The following is a 15,627-nucleotide window of genomic DNA, read 5'->3' on the forward strand; positions in this document are numbered from 1 at the left end:
TAAACTGAGCAGACCAAATTCGAATTGTGTATCATAACCTGAAATTCCGACAGTGGACACTACATCGCAGGTGCCCCATAAAACACTCATATTAAACATATTAACATATTGGATTTATTTTCTGTATGTGTACATATAAATGTACATATGTAACTATATATATTTCTTGTAAATATAATTTAGTTTTCATTTGTATTTCTTCTTTTAGTGCTACTTTTATAGAGTTTGTTCTATTTTATTGCCTATTTTATTGTTTATATTCTATTCTAATTGAAATATTTGAATATCTGTTTATACATTTTCTGTGTGTGTAGCATGGAGGGAGCTTCAACTGCATTTCATTGTGCAATCCTATTGTATAATGACAATCGTATCATGTGCAAAAGTGACATACCCCCTATACTTTTTACCTATTTTCTGATCATTTTGTTATTTAATGTCTCACACAAAGAAGAAAACAATATGAATGAGCTTATTGTTTTATTGCAAATATATATAATTTTACTGATCACACTAATCCGTGTAAATGGTGTAGTCATACAGCTGCTCTTAAATTACACATAACTAACTAACTTAAAGCCTACATCATTAAGGTTTTTTGCTTAATTACATTATTGGTTAATTTTTCAGTTTTCTACACATGTATTGTCGATATGAAAGACATATTCACCTTTAGACATGAAGGTGACATGAAGACATTGTGCTTCATGTGCTAGTTCACGGCCTTAATTCATATGAAATTAGCATGAAGACACACTCCCCACCTTTGCTGTCACATTTTTTCACAGAAATGCCACATGTCCAGCCAGTCATGGACCCATCGCCACATATACACAGCCATGTCCAGTCATGTTCAAATTTCAGTGCGGAATTGAAGTGTGGGGTCCTTCATCTTTTTCTTGTAGTCTTCATCAAACTGTTCACTCTGGGCCACAGTGAAATGGTTCTTCCAGTCACCAACCTTCCCTGCAGAACCACACAGAAACAGTCAGGTATTTTAGTATATTTTCTTGTTACACAGATTTAGTTATTTATTTATCAGGTTACCTTTTCTCATGAAAGGAGAAATTTTGAAATCCATAACTGGGAGCGTAGAATAGTTGGCCATGTTGTTCTTTTTCATATTATCAAACTGCACTCCGCCTGTAATTCTTTTCTTCTCCTCGACTGAAGGAGACAAACCAAGAAAGCAACAGAGTTTGTCTATTTCCCGTCCAGTATCCTGGAAACACAATGGTCAGATATTATCATTGCATTATTACCAGCTAGAGGAGAACTTTGAAAAAGTAACCTGAATAAGCCCACAAAAGCAAATAAATTACCTCAATCAGATCTTCGTAGAACATGTAATGGAGTTTTGAATAAGTCTGCTTCTTCTTCCACCAGCCGTTCACGTGGTCATACCAGGATCCAAACACCACTGAGGCCACAGGACAATAAATGAAAGCACTTCAGTAGTGTTCAGGAGAAATCTGCATCTCTGTACCACTGAAAACAACTTTATTATAGTGTTTCATACATACTCTTTCCCTCCATGAATCTGTGGAGGTAGCTGCTCCAGTCTCCAGGCTCTGGCTGCACCATGTTCATGCGATCAAAGTGAAAATAAGAGACCACGTTGTCTTTGGCATTGCGGGCCACGTAGACTATCTACACAAGAAGAAAACACTTAAATTATCTGACGACCAACAATACATGAGACTTAATATACTTTTAAGACATGCCTCAAATTCTACTGCTCCTCTTTGTCGTCCTTCACCTTTAAATGAAATATCCTTAATGCTGCTGAAGTTACTTTGTCCTCTATTTCAGCATCTTATAATCATATATTGATATAATGCAAATAACACACAAACTACTGACCCTGCAGTTTTGCTCCCAAAAGGACTTTGGCACAAACTGGACTGGAAAATGGGTTTTAATGAGGCGAGGAGAGGTGGGGAGCTTGTCCACCAGGTCTTTTCCTGTATGAAGAGGGAAAGATGGAGTAAGCAAAACCCTAGTCTCTTGCCTGCTGCAGTGTGGTAAATCTGTGTCACTGTCTTGTCAGAAACATGAGACTAATAAAATCAACCCTTCCGATACATTGATAAAGTTTACTTAGCAAGTTTAACTTTAAGCAAAAGGTAGATAATCACCACACTATGTTCAATATGGTGAGTTTGACCGTCTGTTCAACCTGAATCCAAAGAAGGGATGGTGATCTCCAAGAACGGCACTCTGTTATAAATTGGGATGGATGTCTGACGCTCTGGAGATGTCTGACCAAAATACAACAGGTCAAGGATGTAGGAGACCCAGGTGGTTCCTAAAAGAAAGATGGAGGAAAATAAAAAAGATCCAAACCCCTCACCTCCATTTACACATCTATTCCAGAGCTACAGTATAAAGCAAAACACATCCTGTTCATGTTTATGGACTGACCTGCTTTGGGGTATGTTGCGATAAGTATATCGTCTGGCCTGGCCTGAAAGTTTTGGATGTTCTCCCAGTTGTCTGTGAAATAGTGGGTCATTGAGACTCCATGGAAATCAAACACTTCTGGTCGAGAAGGTAAATCCATCTAGAAAAACAGAGAAGAGAAAAGAATAATAAAATAAACTTTATTTGTATAGCACCTTTCATACAAGTAATGCAGCTCAAAGTGCTTTACAACAAAGCAAATACATGTACTGAGTGCTTCACATAAAAAACAACAGAATGAACATAAAAACAGGGATAGAATGCCATAGTTAATGTAAACTAAAGTAAAAAAACAAGAAGAATAAAAGAATCAGAACATACAAAACACATGATCATTGTTTGACATTGTCCACTGTCAGTTGCAGACAGTGAAGTCAGATTGTTTAAAAAAGTAATCTTAAAAGAAGGAGGGAAACAACAAATAGTTAACAGTCGAAAAGGACAATGATTTGGTTGAAGATTAGGTAGCAGGTTGCACTCAAGAAAATATGCTGGTGCTATTGAAGAATAAAGGAGTTGAAATCTTCAAATATATTAAAAAGCTTTTGCATGCATTTTAAACTGCTTCAGTCTACAAAACCATTCTTATTAGCTCAGCATTGCATGTTTAACATGTAATGAATCCCACTGTAAAGTAAAGTAAAGCAGCCCTTTGAGCTACAGTGATTAATTAATTTAGAGACATACCTTGTCTGCATCAACTGACATGCTGATCACTGCTGGTTTCTCTGCTGTATTTCTGACACTTTTCTCTTGTCCTGCTGTAATTTTTCCCAGACAAGCCAAATATTTTCCTTCCTCTCTGTTCTCGTTGCATAACATGGTCTCCATTGTAATTGAAGGCTCAGTCCCAGATGTGATATTAAAGTCCAGCTCCACCCTATCCGTCCAGAGTTTAACCCTTTAACCCTTCATTCCCCTGTTTTCAGAGCGTTACATGCTGATGCGTGTTTTAAGAATCTGTACAGGAAAGATAGAGGATAGATAAGATTCAGCATCGGATATCCCACATAATGCTGAAAAACTGTTTTTTCTACTTCCACACCCTGATTTGTTGTTTTTTAAAACCATTATAAAGGGAAAATAGTCTTCAAATTTTTTCAAAAGCTTTGGGCTTGAATTTACTTTGTGCACATTTCAATCAGGAGAAACACATGAATAAAGTAAAGATAGTGTTTATTTAAACAAATGATGTGAGGTGTTTATATTGACAGTCTTTGGCGCTTAGACTCCACAGGGAGATTTTGGTGGTGGTGGTGGTGGAGGGCGTCTGTCCTGAGGCTGATGGCTGAAGAGGCTGATGGAATGGTGAGCTGATGGATCTGCAAACAGTAGATGGGGAGATGGGGAGGTGGAGGGGCGCACAACCGTTGCATGAACTTGCTGAAAGCAGAGAGAGAATCATATTAAAACAGACGGTAGTAGGAATAGGTTGACGATGAAGGTGTGTCACTGTGTTATTGGATAGATGAGACCAGCAGATGGAACAACTGATGTCCCGATTTGACAGCCCTGGATAATGACAGCAGGAAATATAAGTGAGCATGCGTGAGAGGAGTGGATGGCAGAATGGTATGAGAATTACTACGCCTGAGCATGCAGAAGTCTAGTCTTCCTGACCGAACTTAGCTAAAGCTTAATTTAAACAATGCCAGCCACTTGAGAATTGTCTACACAGTGTGTTTGGGTTTAACTCAAAACACATGCCATTCTTTCTCCTTTAAAGTGCCCATGTGGTTCTACTACATGAGAAAAAGAATATATAAAGCTCTCTCCCATTTTCATAAATACTTATCAGTGAGTCTGGGGAGTAAGAAAAAAACAAAATCCTGTAAAACTGGATGTCTGCAAACAGAGTGATGAGAGCGTGACAGAAAACAAGAAGTTAAGGAAGTGTTTTAGGGGAAGGAAAACTCTTCCAAATTGTGTCAAGCAAGGATTAAAAAAAAGAAGTTAATCAACTTTGCTCCTTCATTTTAAAAACAGATATATTGTGTGTATTTTTTACAATATTTTTTCATATTTTTATTGTAAATGTTTCTATTTTCTATTTATGGTTCTTCACTTTTGCAGTACTTGCTTTTTATTTTTTTATTTTCTATTACTATGTTTATTGTTATACACCAAAATACCAAGGCAAATTCCTTGTAAATGAAAGCCTACTTGGCAATAAACCTGATTCTGATTCTTTCAGATGAAGACTAGCTGTGTGCTTAAAATTAATCAATAACGTGGTGTACTGCTTTTGCTCAGGACTATGAAATTTTCTAAAAAATAAAAAAAAAGGTTGTGTAAAAGCAGATTGTCTTTACTTGAAGACATAATTAGACAGAAAAGGACAACACAGTACAATACATTGACTTATTTCTGTGAAATGAGCCAAAAGTTGATTGTGCAATCCCATGCAAGCACGGTATTCGTGTTTGTTCATGTGCATTAGGCCCTGCAGTGGTTTTTTGGCTGTGCCATCACGAATCTACTGAGCTCTCTGACAGGCGACCGCATCCTCTAGCCGAAAGAGCAGATACTCTGCGGTACTATGCTTGCTTACTGCTAAACCACATTGGCTTGATAGGCAGTTTAATTTCACTGCCATGGCCTGCTCAGTAGTCCAGCTGTCATCCATGATTAACTAACTCCACTAGTCTTATACACACCAGCTATGTCAGAAGCTTTACACACCCTTCTCTGACCTAATGCACCTTTACACTGTTCTTGAATTCTCCCCTTACCCAATCAAAGAGCAGATACTCAGCTACTTAACCAGGTCCTACTTAACCTGTCTTACTAAAGAAAAAAGAAAATTCAGCTGCAGTAGGCTACTTGGAAACACATTTTACACAATTGGAAGCCTCTTTAACAGCGTAAATTTACAGAGTAAAGAATTACAGAGTTACAGAATTGTACAACAATTTCCAATGTTTATAATATAAAGATTCAATATGATTTAAGTAGTCAATACAATGACAAAAGAAATACGACAGTGTTTGGCAGTTTTGAATCCACGTGAATTTAACTGACTAAAATGCTTAAACTAAAGACTGAGTTTTCCCTTTCACACATATTGTGTTTAACATTATAAAAAATACACACATTTCAAGCATTATTGTAGGTTTTGTTCCATTATTTTGCTTTTCAGTTGAGTTTGTGCCTAATCAGTCTCTGTAATTGTTGGTGTTCTAAAACAACAACAGCAATTATTTGTTTGACCAAAAACAATCTTGACTCAAGGTCCACTCTAGAGCTAGATTGATAAACTGGCCAATAACTCAGCTGGGCCAATATATCAGTCTATATTAGCGTATTGCAGATACATCTGTCTTAGAATATATATTTCTGAGTTCTTACAAATGTAAGGAATCCTTATCACAAAAGGTTTTTTTACATATTGATATCGGTACTGACCTAAAAAAAATCCAGTACTGGTTAGGCCATAGTCAATTTACTAGATTTTTTTGTGAGATGCAATGAAAGCTCCTGAAAAAGCTGGTAAGTGAGCGTTGAGTTGAGATTGTTTTGTCAAATACTAAATAATATTTCCAAGATCGAGAATAAACTCACTATCAAGTAACTATGAATGCAAAAGAAAGAATATGATACATTAATAAAATGTTTTGTTTCTGTCAAGGATTTGAGCTGACTAAAACCAGAAGTGACGTCACAGGAAGTGAAAAACGTATACAACAAAGATGGCGTCTTCCGGCGAGGCAACGGTGAATGATCCACACGTGGGTAAAAAGAAGAAGGTAACTACGAATAAGTCATTAATAAGAGGACGTTACTGCAACCGTGTCAACTTTTGATACCATCAGCTACGACAGATTAACACATACTGACAGACACAGCGTATCATTGACTGATCATTTGCCAGCATCAGGCAGCTAACGCAAGTAGCGCGGGTGTACGGGGTCCTGGAGGAGCTCGAGCTGACCCCGTTTCTGGGCACAAATAAATACACTTAACTCTCTGTCCTCTCCTTAAAGTCACTGCTGCTAACTTGCCACCGTTTGCTTCCCTCTAATAGCCTCCAGCTCGTTACTGGCAGGAACCAAAGGAGGAGGGGAAAGATGAAAACAATGTGGGAAAAGACGGAGAACAGACTGAACAGGCTCTGCAACAGAAGGAGCAAAAGACACAGAAAGCTAAGAAAAGAAAACAAAAAGAGGATCAAAGCGATGGAAATAAATTCATATCAGGGGTAAGAGAAAAGAGAATGAAAGGCATTGTTTTGTGACTGACTCAGCATCAATTTGTCACTGTCATTCAGAGAGGTAGGAAATAAATCTACAAAATATCACAATATTTTTAATACCAGTAATGTGAATACTATATAAGATTCTTATTATAGGAATGTGTAATGGGGTGTTTCAGGTGCTAACAATTCACGGTTTGATGAAATCATTTGTATTCCACGCTGCCTGACAGTGTCACATATATAATAATCTGTATTTTGACATATGAAACATTGACTGACATATTTAATATTTTTGGAATTGATTTTTTTAATACAGCGCACTGAATGATGCCTAACAATATGCTTACATTTATATTTCCAATGTAGTATAAAATTCATCTGAATTATATTTAGGGATGTGTCGATATATTGGCCAAACATCGGTATCAGCTCATATTCGTCCTGCTGACTGCAAATAGGATGACATTCACTGATGGCAGTGGCTGATGTTAATCTGTTGTGTCGCATCAATTTTGCACTGGCTAAATTTTGTGTTGGTTATTTGTATTTGTTGTATAGCAGGCTAAAATGGTTTTTGAAGCAGTTATTTTTCCAAAGATTAATCTTTTTCTTGTGAAAGAAGTTATATTAAAGGTTGTTTCATAATTTTGAATTTAATCGAAGGGCTGAATGACTTTAAAACAGTTCAGTTATTTTGTTGTAATGAAGATTTTTTGTTTCCCTGGCACAAAATGGTGGAATAAATAACAACAAAAACTAAATATACAACAACAAAAAAAGCATCGGCACTGGATATCAGGTACATCCCTAATTATAATTGTAACTGTGGAATGAAACAATGGAGTTTTTTTTGTTTTGTTTTTTTTACCATGTGTTGAATTAAGAGCCCTGTACTGAATGTTGCAGTGCATACTTTAACTGTGAAGCAGCCTTAAGACCAGAAGAAGATAATGTTTAAGCTATACTGCAATATTGCAATACCCCAAATTCCAAACAATATCCATTTTCATACTCCAGTATTGATATTATATCAATATAATTAGTGTTTAACAAAATAAATCCAGTGTATTTCTTCTGATTATTGTTCATACTCCCTCAGAAATTGGACCCTTTCCCTGGGCCTGCTCCTATTCCAGAAGACAGGGTGCAGAAGTTCAAGAGGAAAGATAAAATTAAAAAGGTAAGCACACCAATGTTTCTTATTTATAATTTCTAGTAAGTAAGTGTTGTTGTCACTAGCCAACATCTCATTCCTTTATTCTTCTCATCATAGCCTCACTGCCAGCATTACAAGCTGAGAGACATGATAGCTCGCTCAGAGGAAGCTTCAGAAATGGCCCAGAAACAAGCTGCCCGGCTTGACCTTCTACTCCCAGAGGATGCAGGGTAATTTCTTCTAAAAGTCGCTGTCTGTTTCGTGTCACAGAGATTAAATGACGAAAAATGCCACTGCTTAAAAGTCTGGTTGTGACACATTTCCCTCTAATTTCAGGTTTCTAGAAGGAGATGAAGACGAGGACACGTGTATGATTTCTCAGGAAGATATTGCAGATGCTGTGGATATAACATCTGGGGCAAAGGTGGGACACTGACTGGACACTAGTGCAGATGTTGGAAGATTTCGCTTTTTACATCTTAGTGCTGGGGGCCTTAGTTATATTAACAGAGTCTCTATTTTGATCCTGTTAGGTAAAATGTTACTTTAAATATTGATTTACAGCATAAAAAAAACATGATAAAGTATCTGTTTGTTTTACAAAAACTTTATCTGGCATAAGAAATTATTTTATCTCTAAACAAATTCAAGTTTAGACATACTATGTGAATTTTCTGCTGGTTACTTGGGGCATTGCAGGTTTGCATCCCATGTCAGATTTCAGTTAATAAACAAAGTACATGGGCTGTGTGTTCCGCTATTACAGAGACTGGGAACAACATGAGCAATATTTAGCACGGGTTGTTCCCAATTAATTTACATATTAACATATAACTTGTGAGGGCTTAACTTTAATAGTAGAAAACAAGTAGAACGCTGTGTGTTTTGGAGGATCAAGACTTGGATTACTTATTTGTTGAGTTGTTTTTCTTTTTTTCCCTACATTTTTTTTAGTTTTTCAAATAGCATGGCACAAGAACAACAACATATCACACCATATATAAACAGTAAAAAACGTACATACACAGGAAGAAAGTAAGATAAAACAAGAACAAAGAGGCAACGAAAAAGATAGATCAACACTCTCTACGGGGAGATAGTCCATGAGTAGGATCATTTTTCATTTTGAAAATACAGCTAAGCTCCTTGGCTATGCAGTCCCAAAAACGTGAATGTATTAACATTGCCAGAAAAAATGATTATAATTCCCCTTTTCTCTGTGACATTTTAAAAAGAGAGGTGATAAGCCATGATCCATCTTGCTCCAAATAGAAGTTATATAATCTTTGGAGAACTGTGTGGTTTGTTCAGTTGTTTTTAAGTTTCAAACTGTTCTCTTTTCTCTCCAGTGCAGTCAAACTTAATTTGATAGATAAAAATGTGTTACTTTGTTGTTGTAATTTTATGCTGACATAAGCATACTGTGGCAAATTATGTTTGGATAACATTTAAGTTAAATATCAAGAGCACTTTTATAGATAGGTTCCCAGGTCTGTTGTTGTTGCCCAGATTGTTTGCCTTTTATTAACTTGTTTTTTCTTTCTCCCACGTCCTCCTCAGCATTTTAATCTGAAAATGTCTCAGTTTGGACCATATCGAGTGGATTACAGCAAGACTGGACGGTCAGTATCACACTCTACATAGTCATTCAAACCATGTATGAAGTGTTTGTCTTGGGGTTGTTTACATCATCAAACAGTCATCTTGATTCAGTGTTAATGGAAGACAACAGGTATTTGTGTCCAATAACAGGAAGATGAAAGCAACAGCTAATGATATGAGTCAGTTAGCACAGCATTAAGAGAAAATAAATTCCAGATAGTTTTTATTTAAACCTGTAATACTTGATTTTGTTTTACCACTTGGGGGCAGAACAAGAAGCTGTAAACCTAACACATATTATCACCAATTTTTATATTGATATTGGCTTTTTTCACAGCAGCATTGAAGCGAAAACACAGGGGTAATTAATAAATATCATTCTAATTGGTCCATAGAATAACATCAATGCTATCATTAATGTTATTAATTACACCGGTGCAGTTCCCAATGGTAGTAAATAAATGGCTTGGTGCTGGGCAGGTAACATACTGTGGGTTTCTCACTGAAAACAGCTGCCTGTCGGTGCCGATGAAAACACTGAGACTGAACCAAAACAGTAATGTTGCAAAATCAAAATAATGACGCTGAAAGACACTAAAGCACTCTGTAGAGCTGAGGGAAACTGCAGCGTTTGGTTATAATTCTCTGTGGGTTCATCACTTCAAGCGAACCCTTTCACATTATACATAGTTATTTGATCCATTGTTGATATAGAAATATTGATTTTAATGTTTGAGTTGTATGTATGTTGTTAACAATGTGTTCTCCTCACTTCAGTCACCTGCTGCTTGGTGGGAGGAGAGGCCATGTTGCTTGTATAGATTGGCAGTCCAAAGAGCTAATGTGTGAGATAAACGTGATGGAGTCTGTCAATGATATAAAGTAAGCACAAAACAAAGCACAAAACATTGTATATTACAATCATGCTTCACCTACCAGGAACTGTGAACATCCTCTTTGTTAATCAAATAAATTTCTGCCTTTATTTAGGTGGCTCCATAGTGAGGCCATGTATGCAGTGGCTCAGAAGAAGTGGCTGCATATCTATGACTCCAATGGAATAGAGCTTCACTGCATCCGCAAATTCAATGACGTCCTTCGTATGCAGTTCCTCCCCTACCACTTTTTGCTAGCCACAGCGGTGGGTACATTGAAGACGTACTTCTAGGTTTTGTGCATGATGCATTGTATGTTTATGTTAAATATATTCCATAGAAAAAAAGTAAACTACCACGCACTCTTATCACCTCTGCACTGATCTATTTAAAAAAGATTGATGTTTTGATGACAAGGACCTTTGTCAAGACTATGTTAAATATATTACCACAATAACAAAAAGTTGTTTTTTCTTTTGAATGCTGAATTTGCCACAAACCATGATGTATGAGACACTCAACTGAGAGAGGTTTTCTCTTGGTTAAACCTTCATTTTATTTTTTCTTTAACTAGGTAAAATCTCATTAAGATTAAAATCTCTTTTTTTCAAGAGAGACCTGGCCAAAAGGGCAGCATTGAAACATTGTTACAATAATGACAGTAAATACAAATAACATAAACAGGCTAAGACAGCTTATTACACACTACAAAAGAGTATAGAAAATACCCTGTTAAGGTGCATAAACGCATATTGAGTTTCCAAAACTGGGACATGTTTCAAAGTCTGACACTGTGTGTCGTTGTTCCCCCCCCACACACACACAAAATCAAGTTATTTTTTTTAGCCAATATTTGTTTACATTTTAGCAAATTGGCACCATTAAAAGTATGCCGAAGTTGCTATTAGCAGTTCCTGTTTGCAGTGATTCTCAGGCAAGTGCTGGTGTGTTTTTCTATGATTTCTGAGCAGATTTATGGCCATTTCTTGGACAATGGACACTGGAGAAAATGATATTGTCTGGAAGTCACACTAAAACTATGTGTATCATGTCTGTGCTTAAGAGTGCTACAAGTTTCCTTCAATACCTGGATGTATCAGTGGGAAAGGAGGTGGCTGCCATCTGCACCAAGACTGGCCGGCTTGACGTGATGTGCCAGAACCCTCATAATGCCATCATCCACCTAGGCCACCACAACGGCACGGTCACCCTCTGGTCGCCAAACCAGAAAGAAGCCCTCGTCAAGATGCTCTGTCACCAGGGTGGCGTGCGCTCTGTCACTGTAGACAAGACGGGCACGTGAGTCACCTTTAAACTTTAGACTTCTTATGTAGGACAAAATAGTATCTTTACGATTATATTTAGGAATTCTTTTAGACGCAGGAAGCTGTGGATAGTTCTGTATGTTACGTGGAGGCTGCTTCATAATAGTCCCAGTAAAAACATTAATCATTAATTATTTACTTTATTCTTTGAGAGTGCTTGACAAAATCCTTTCTTAAACCTTTAACCCCCATCGCCTGGAGATAACATGTTTTTATGGATTCAGTTGTATACTTGGCCGTGCATTGTACTTGGATCATTTGTCTAATCTATTGATGCAAACAGTGTATCACATGTTCCTATTATCAACTTTCTGTTGTAACAGTCTGTGAATTGTACATAGTGCTAGCATCTCCCTGGCAGAACAGTCAGTGGTTAAAGCTTAACAACTATGCAATAAATCAATAAATCATAAACAGCTTTATAATCAAGTTGAGTAACTATTACATTTTCTGTTGTCAGCAGTTTGTTCAATGTCCACCAGACTGCAATCTTGTATGGTCTCTTTTTTTGGCAGATACATGGTGACATCTGGCATGGATAAAAAGCTGAAGGTATATGACATTAGAGCCTTCAAGCCCCTCAAGTCTTACTTCCTTCCTGCTGGAGCTTCCTGTTTGTCACTGAGCCAGAGGGGGCTGCTGTCTGCAGCCACCGGGGATATTGTTCAGGTTATTATCACCTCCACACTGCACGATTAATGATTTTCCGTTGAAAAATTATTTAGCGTCTAGCATGCTCATCAACCTCATCATGTCACCATACTGGCAGCTTTATGAGCATTTACATTGCTCTTGTGTTTTATGGAATAAGTGTCTTTACTCTCATATCCTGCCTTTTGTTTCTCACTACTCTTTCCCTATATGATGATATCCCTCCATCTTTTCAGTCTGGTGTATTGCTCTTGAAGTAACTCAATCTGCCATGGTTCTTCAGTGAAAGTCCATGAATAAAAACAAGTTGAAGCTGAAAAGAAAAAAAAGATCTAGCGCATTTGGAGCAGTGGCGCATTTGGAGCAGTGGTTTGTTATGAGTGAACACAGCCGGATATTTACCATGAGCAGCAAAATCCCTTCTTTAGTGTGGAGAAAGTGGTAACCACACAGACACAGGGTATTGAAAAATATATGTCACAGTATTGGTGACATGGCTGGGTGGTGACACTTTGTTTTACGCGTCTGCAATTTTCAAATAAAGATCAAGGAAGTTTCCTGTAAAGAATTATGTAAATTGGTACTAATTATATTCTGAGACACAAAGTTTATGTGAAATAAAGTGTAACTGGTTGGACTGCAAAGTGATCTTTGAGAAGTGAGTTGCTATAGCAACACAATAGACCTTTTTCATAGCAGCAAAAGCACAGGCGAAACAAATTTCATCAATAATTGCTCAGTAAATGAAGTGCCCCAGTAAGCCATGACAGTGAGCCAGCATGCACAATACCAGGGCCCTTAAATTAGCTCACTGCAATAGAATGCAGTGGTTATCCGGTACACCAGTGGTTGTCCTGTCAAGACTACCCTAAATGTCTGCTGTGAAAAAAGTCTGAAGCTGACATTTTGTACATTATTGCTTTTAAATTACCTATGACAAATTTTGTATTAGTCATAGGTTCTATGAGTCATTTTTTATTACAATTTTATTACAGTTGACTTTTTTTGTTGACCCCTCTTCACATATTTCACCCTTAAATCACTTAATCTGTGTCTGTGAAAACTGTCTCTCTGCAGGTGTACAGGGATGTGTGGAGCACTCCAGTGACTAAACCCTACATGGCTCACAGAGTTCAAAAAACAGTTTGGGGGCTGCACTTCTGTCCCTTTGAGGACGTCCTTGGGGTGGGGCACGGAGACGGTTTCACCAGCATGCTTGTACCAGGTCCTACTTGATTTCACACTATACCTACATATTTAAAAGTAGACTGAACAACAAGGTTGCACGGAGGAAAACAGGGTCAAAATGAGCACTAGAGAATGATTAGTATATGATGAGTAAAAAAAACTATAAACTATAAGAGCTGCCATCACTTAACTTTGAAAATAATCCATGCATTACATTTTTCTGTGCATTAAAACTGTTCCCATCTTTATCTCTGTCCTTCATTTACATGCACAGGTGCGGGAGAGCCTAACTTTGATGGTTTGGATGCAAATCCATACCGCAGTGCAAAGCAGAGGCAAGAGTGGGAGGTTAAAGCCCTGCTGGAGAAGATCCAGCCAGAGCTCATCAGCCTCGACCCCACCGAGCTGGGACAGGTTGACCGCGCCACCTTTGAGCAAAGGCACCAAGACAGGGTCCAAGCTCTGGTCAGTATCTGGAAGAATTTTATTGGCACACATCAGATTTTATTTTAAGATGTAGATCTCTACGTTTTAAAATATTGACTCTTGGTCATAATATGTTTATTGTTGTTTACAGACTTCTAAAAGCAGTTTTTGTCTTCCCAGGGCTTTGACCCACTTGCCAAAGAAAAATTTATTCCCAAGTATAAGAAAAAAGGTCGTAGTTCTGCTGGCAGTGTGGAAAGACGCAAGAAACAAGTGGCTCATGTGGACCAGAGGGTAAGTAATTCACAATATAAGATAACAATTGTGATCTTTCAGCTATATCTGCAGTGTTTGGCTCATCTCTCTTGACTTGTTTACCTCCTCAGGATGTAATCAAGAAAAGTGTGGAGGACAAAATAAAGATGGAAAAAGAGATAAAGGAGAAGGAGAAGAAGAAGGCGACAGTGTTATCTAGCCAGAGATCTGCTCTGGACAGATTCAAAAAATAGAAAAGGAGGACCCTTTGTGCAGACCAAAACCCAGTGACATTCTGTGGGAGTGACCTTTAAACTTCTTTCAAAGGACACATTTTTTGGACACATTACTCCACTGTGGGAACAAAACACCAACTGCAGAAATTCTGGTTGTAGTCAGCTAGTAAAGAGTCATTCTGATGGGTGACAGTTCATCTATAATCAATGTTGAGTGCAGTGATAGGGCAGTTCTATTTAATGCCTGTAGCCTGAAGCACTTCCCGTCTACATGGATGGATAATGTGAGGTGCGATGGTTGGCATGGGTGTCACCCAGAATTTGCATCAACTTGTTTGTTTTCTCTCTACTGAAAACAAATTTTTCCCCTTAGTTGACTGTGTCGAATTGAGTGCTATTGTGGCGTGCATGTAAAATGTTTTTCTATAAATATGATCTAAAAATAAACAACATAATGCCATGCCTCTGAATTCAGAGTGTTATTTGAGATCACAACTGAATGTAAAATATTGTTTGGTTAACTTGTTAACAGAAGACTCAGTTGAACAACTCATATTTGCACAACCCACATCCCTCCCAAGTTCATCAGCAGGTGTATTTGGGAAATGTCCATTCTACAGTCACTAGTAATTATGACAAAATATGAGTTGGGCTATGGGAAAGAATTTTGTAATGATTTGACAATGACAAGAATTCCTAAAATGATGGAATATATGGAATACTTGTAATTTGAGATATAGAGATAAGAGGAAGGTGGTAGGGGAACTGTGGCTCAAGCAATTCAGGAAGTAATGGGGCAACTGCATCTTCATTGTCTAACAAAAGTTAATTTCAAAATGAATTGAACCTGATCACAGGATAGGTTAGCTTTATAAATTCCTCATACTAACTCTGAACTGGGAAGACTGGCTTGCGGTAGCAAACACATTGGAATAAACCAAGTAAAGTGAAGTTAGACACTCCTTCCACATTTAAGTTCTAATAACATTTTGATAATATTTGTGGATCTTTTAATTAGTGTGTCTGTGTGTGATGGCTACTTTGTTTGGGGTTACATATTCTGTATGTGTTATTTGTTGTCAGGTCACTCTTGCATAAGTGATCTTGATTTTCAGTGAGACTTGCTGAATAGAAAGTTTAATCACTAACTCTGTTCTCAAACAGTTAGTTTGGCGCCTGTTTGGCAGGCATCTGTGACTTGTGCAGTTACTAGTAACAATACTTAGTTTATGATTTGAAGAGGACAAGAGTTGAA

At 37.5% G+C, this 15,627-nt stretch overlaps 2 protein-coding genes across 2 annotated transcripts; one reads left to right on the forward strand and one right to left on the reverse strand.

Moving 5' to 3' along the window:
• Positions 1–463: 463 nt before the first annotated feature.
• Positions 464–3,481, reverse strand: LOC122883365 (cytosolic sulfotransferase 3-like). The gene is made up of 8 exons (XM_044211930.1): positions 3,151–3,481; positions 2,425–2,563; positions 2,180–2,308; positions 1,864–1,964; positions 1,524–1,650; positions 1,323–1,420; positions 1,048–1,222; positions 464–966 (listed from the first exon to the last, which is right to left on the reverse strand). Exons 1-8 carry the CDS (start codon positions 3,292–3,294, stop codon positions 854–856), a joined length of 1,026 nt encoding a protein of 341 aa, XP_044067865.1. The 5' UTR covers positions 3,295–3,481; the 3' UTR covers positions 464–853.
• A 2,617-nt stretch (positions 3,482–6,098) lies between these two features.
• On the forward strand, positions 6,099–14,842 carry wdr46 (WD repeat domain 46). Its single transcript, XM_044211927.1, has 14 exons — positions 6,099–6,209; positions 6,488–6,661; positions 7,758–7,838; positions 7,932–8,044; positions 8,151–8,238; positions 9,375–9,436; positions 10,194–10,298; positions 10,407–10,557; positions 11,355–11,590; positions 12,132–12,285; positions 13,345–13,492; positions 13,730–13,920; positions 14,062–14,175; positions 14,268–14,842. The coding sequence occupies exons 1-14, from the start codon at positions 6,153–6,155 to the stop codon at positions 14,388–14,390; spliced, it is 1,797 nt and encodes a 598-aa protein (XP_044067862.1). The 5' UTR covers positions 6,099–6,152; the 3' UTR covers positions 14,391–14,842.
• The last annotated feature ends 785 nt before the right edge of the window (positions 14,843–15,627 follow it).

The sequence above is a fragment of the Siniperca chuatsi genome, linkage group LG10, assembly GCF_020085105.1.
Source record: "Siniperca chuatsi isolate FFG_IHB_CAS linkage group LG10, ASM2008510v1, whole genome shotgun sequence".
NCBI classification, from domain to species: domain Eukaryota; kingdom Metazoa; phylum Chordata; class Actinopteri; order Centrarchiformes; family Sinipercidae; genus Siniperca; species Siniperca chuatsi.

What these genes read in the sequence shown, in the direction of transcription:
- wdr46 (XM_044211927.1), top strand. Translation starts at nt 6,153, where the DNA reads ATGGCGTCTTCCGGCGAGGCAACGGTGAATGATCCACACGTGGGTAAA. An exon ending in GGAAAGATAAAATTAAAAAG is followed by an intron (nt 7,839 to 7,931) that starts GTAAGCACACCA and finishes TTCTCATCATAG; the next exon opens with CCTCACTGCCAGCATTACAA. An exon ending in GAGTCTGTCAATGATATAAA is followed by an intron (nt 10,299 to 10,406) that starts GTAAGCACAAAA and finishes GCCTTTATTTAG; the next exon opens with GTGGCTCCATAGTGAGGCCA.
- LOC122883365 (XM_044211930.1), bottom strand. Translation starts at nt 3,294, where the DNA reads ATGGAGACCATGTTATGCAACGAGAACAGAGAGGAAGGAAAATATTTG. An exon ending in CGCAACATACCCCAAAGCAG is followed by an intron (nt 2,309 to 2,424) that starts GTCAGTCCATAA and finishes TCTTTCTTTTAG; the next exon opens with GAACCACCTGGGTCTCCTAC. An exon ending in TTTGGGAGCAAAACTGCAGG is followed by an intron (nt 1,651 to 1,863) that starts GTCAGTAGTTTG and finishes CTTCTTGTGTAG; the next exon opens with ATAGTCTACGTGGCCCGCAA.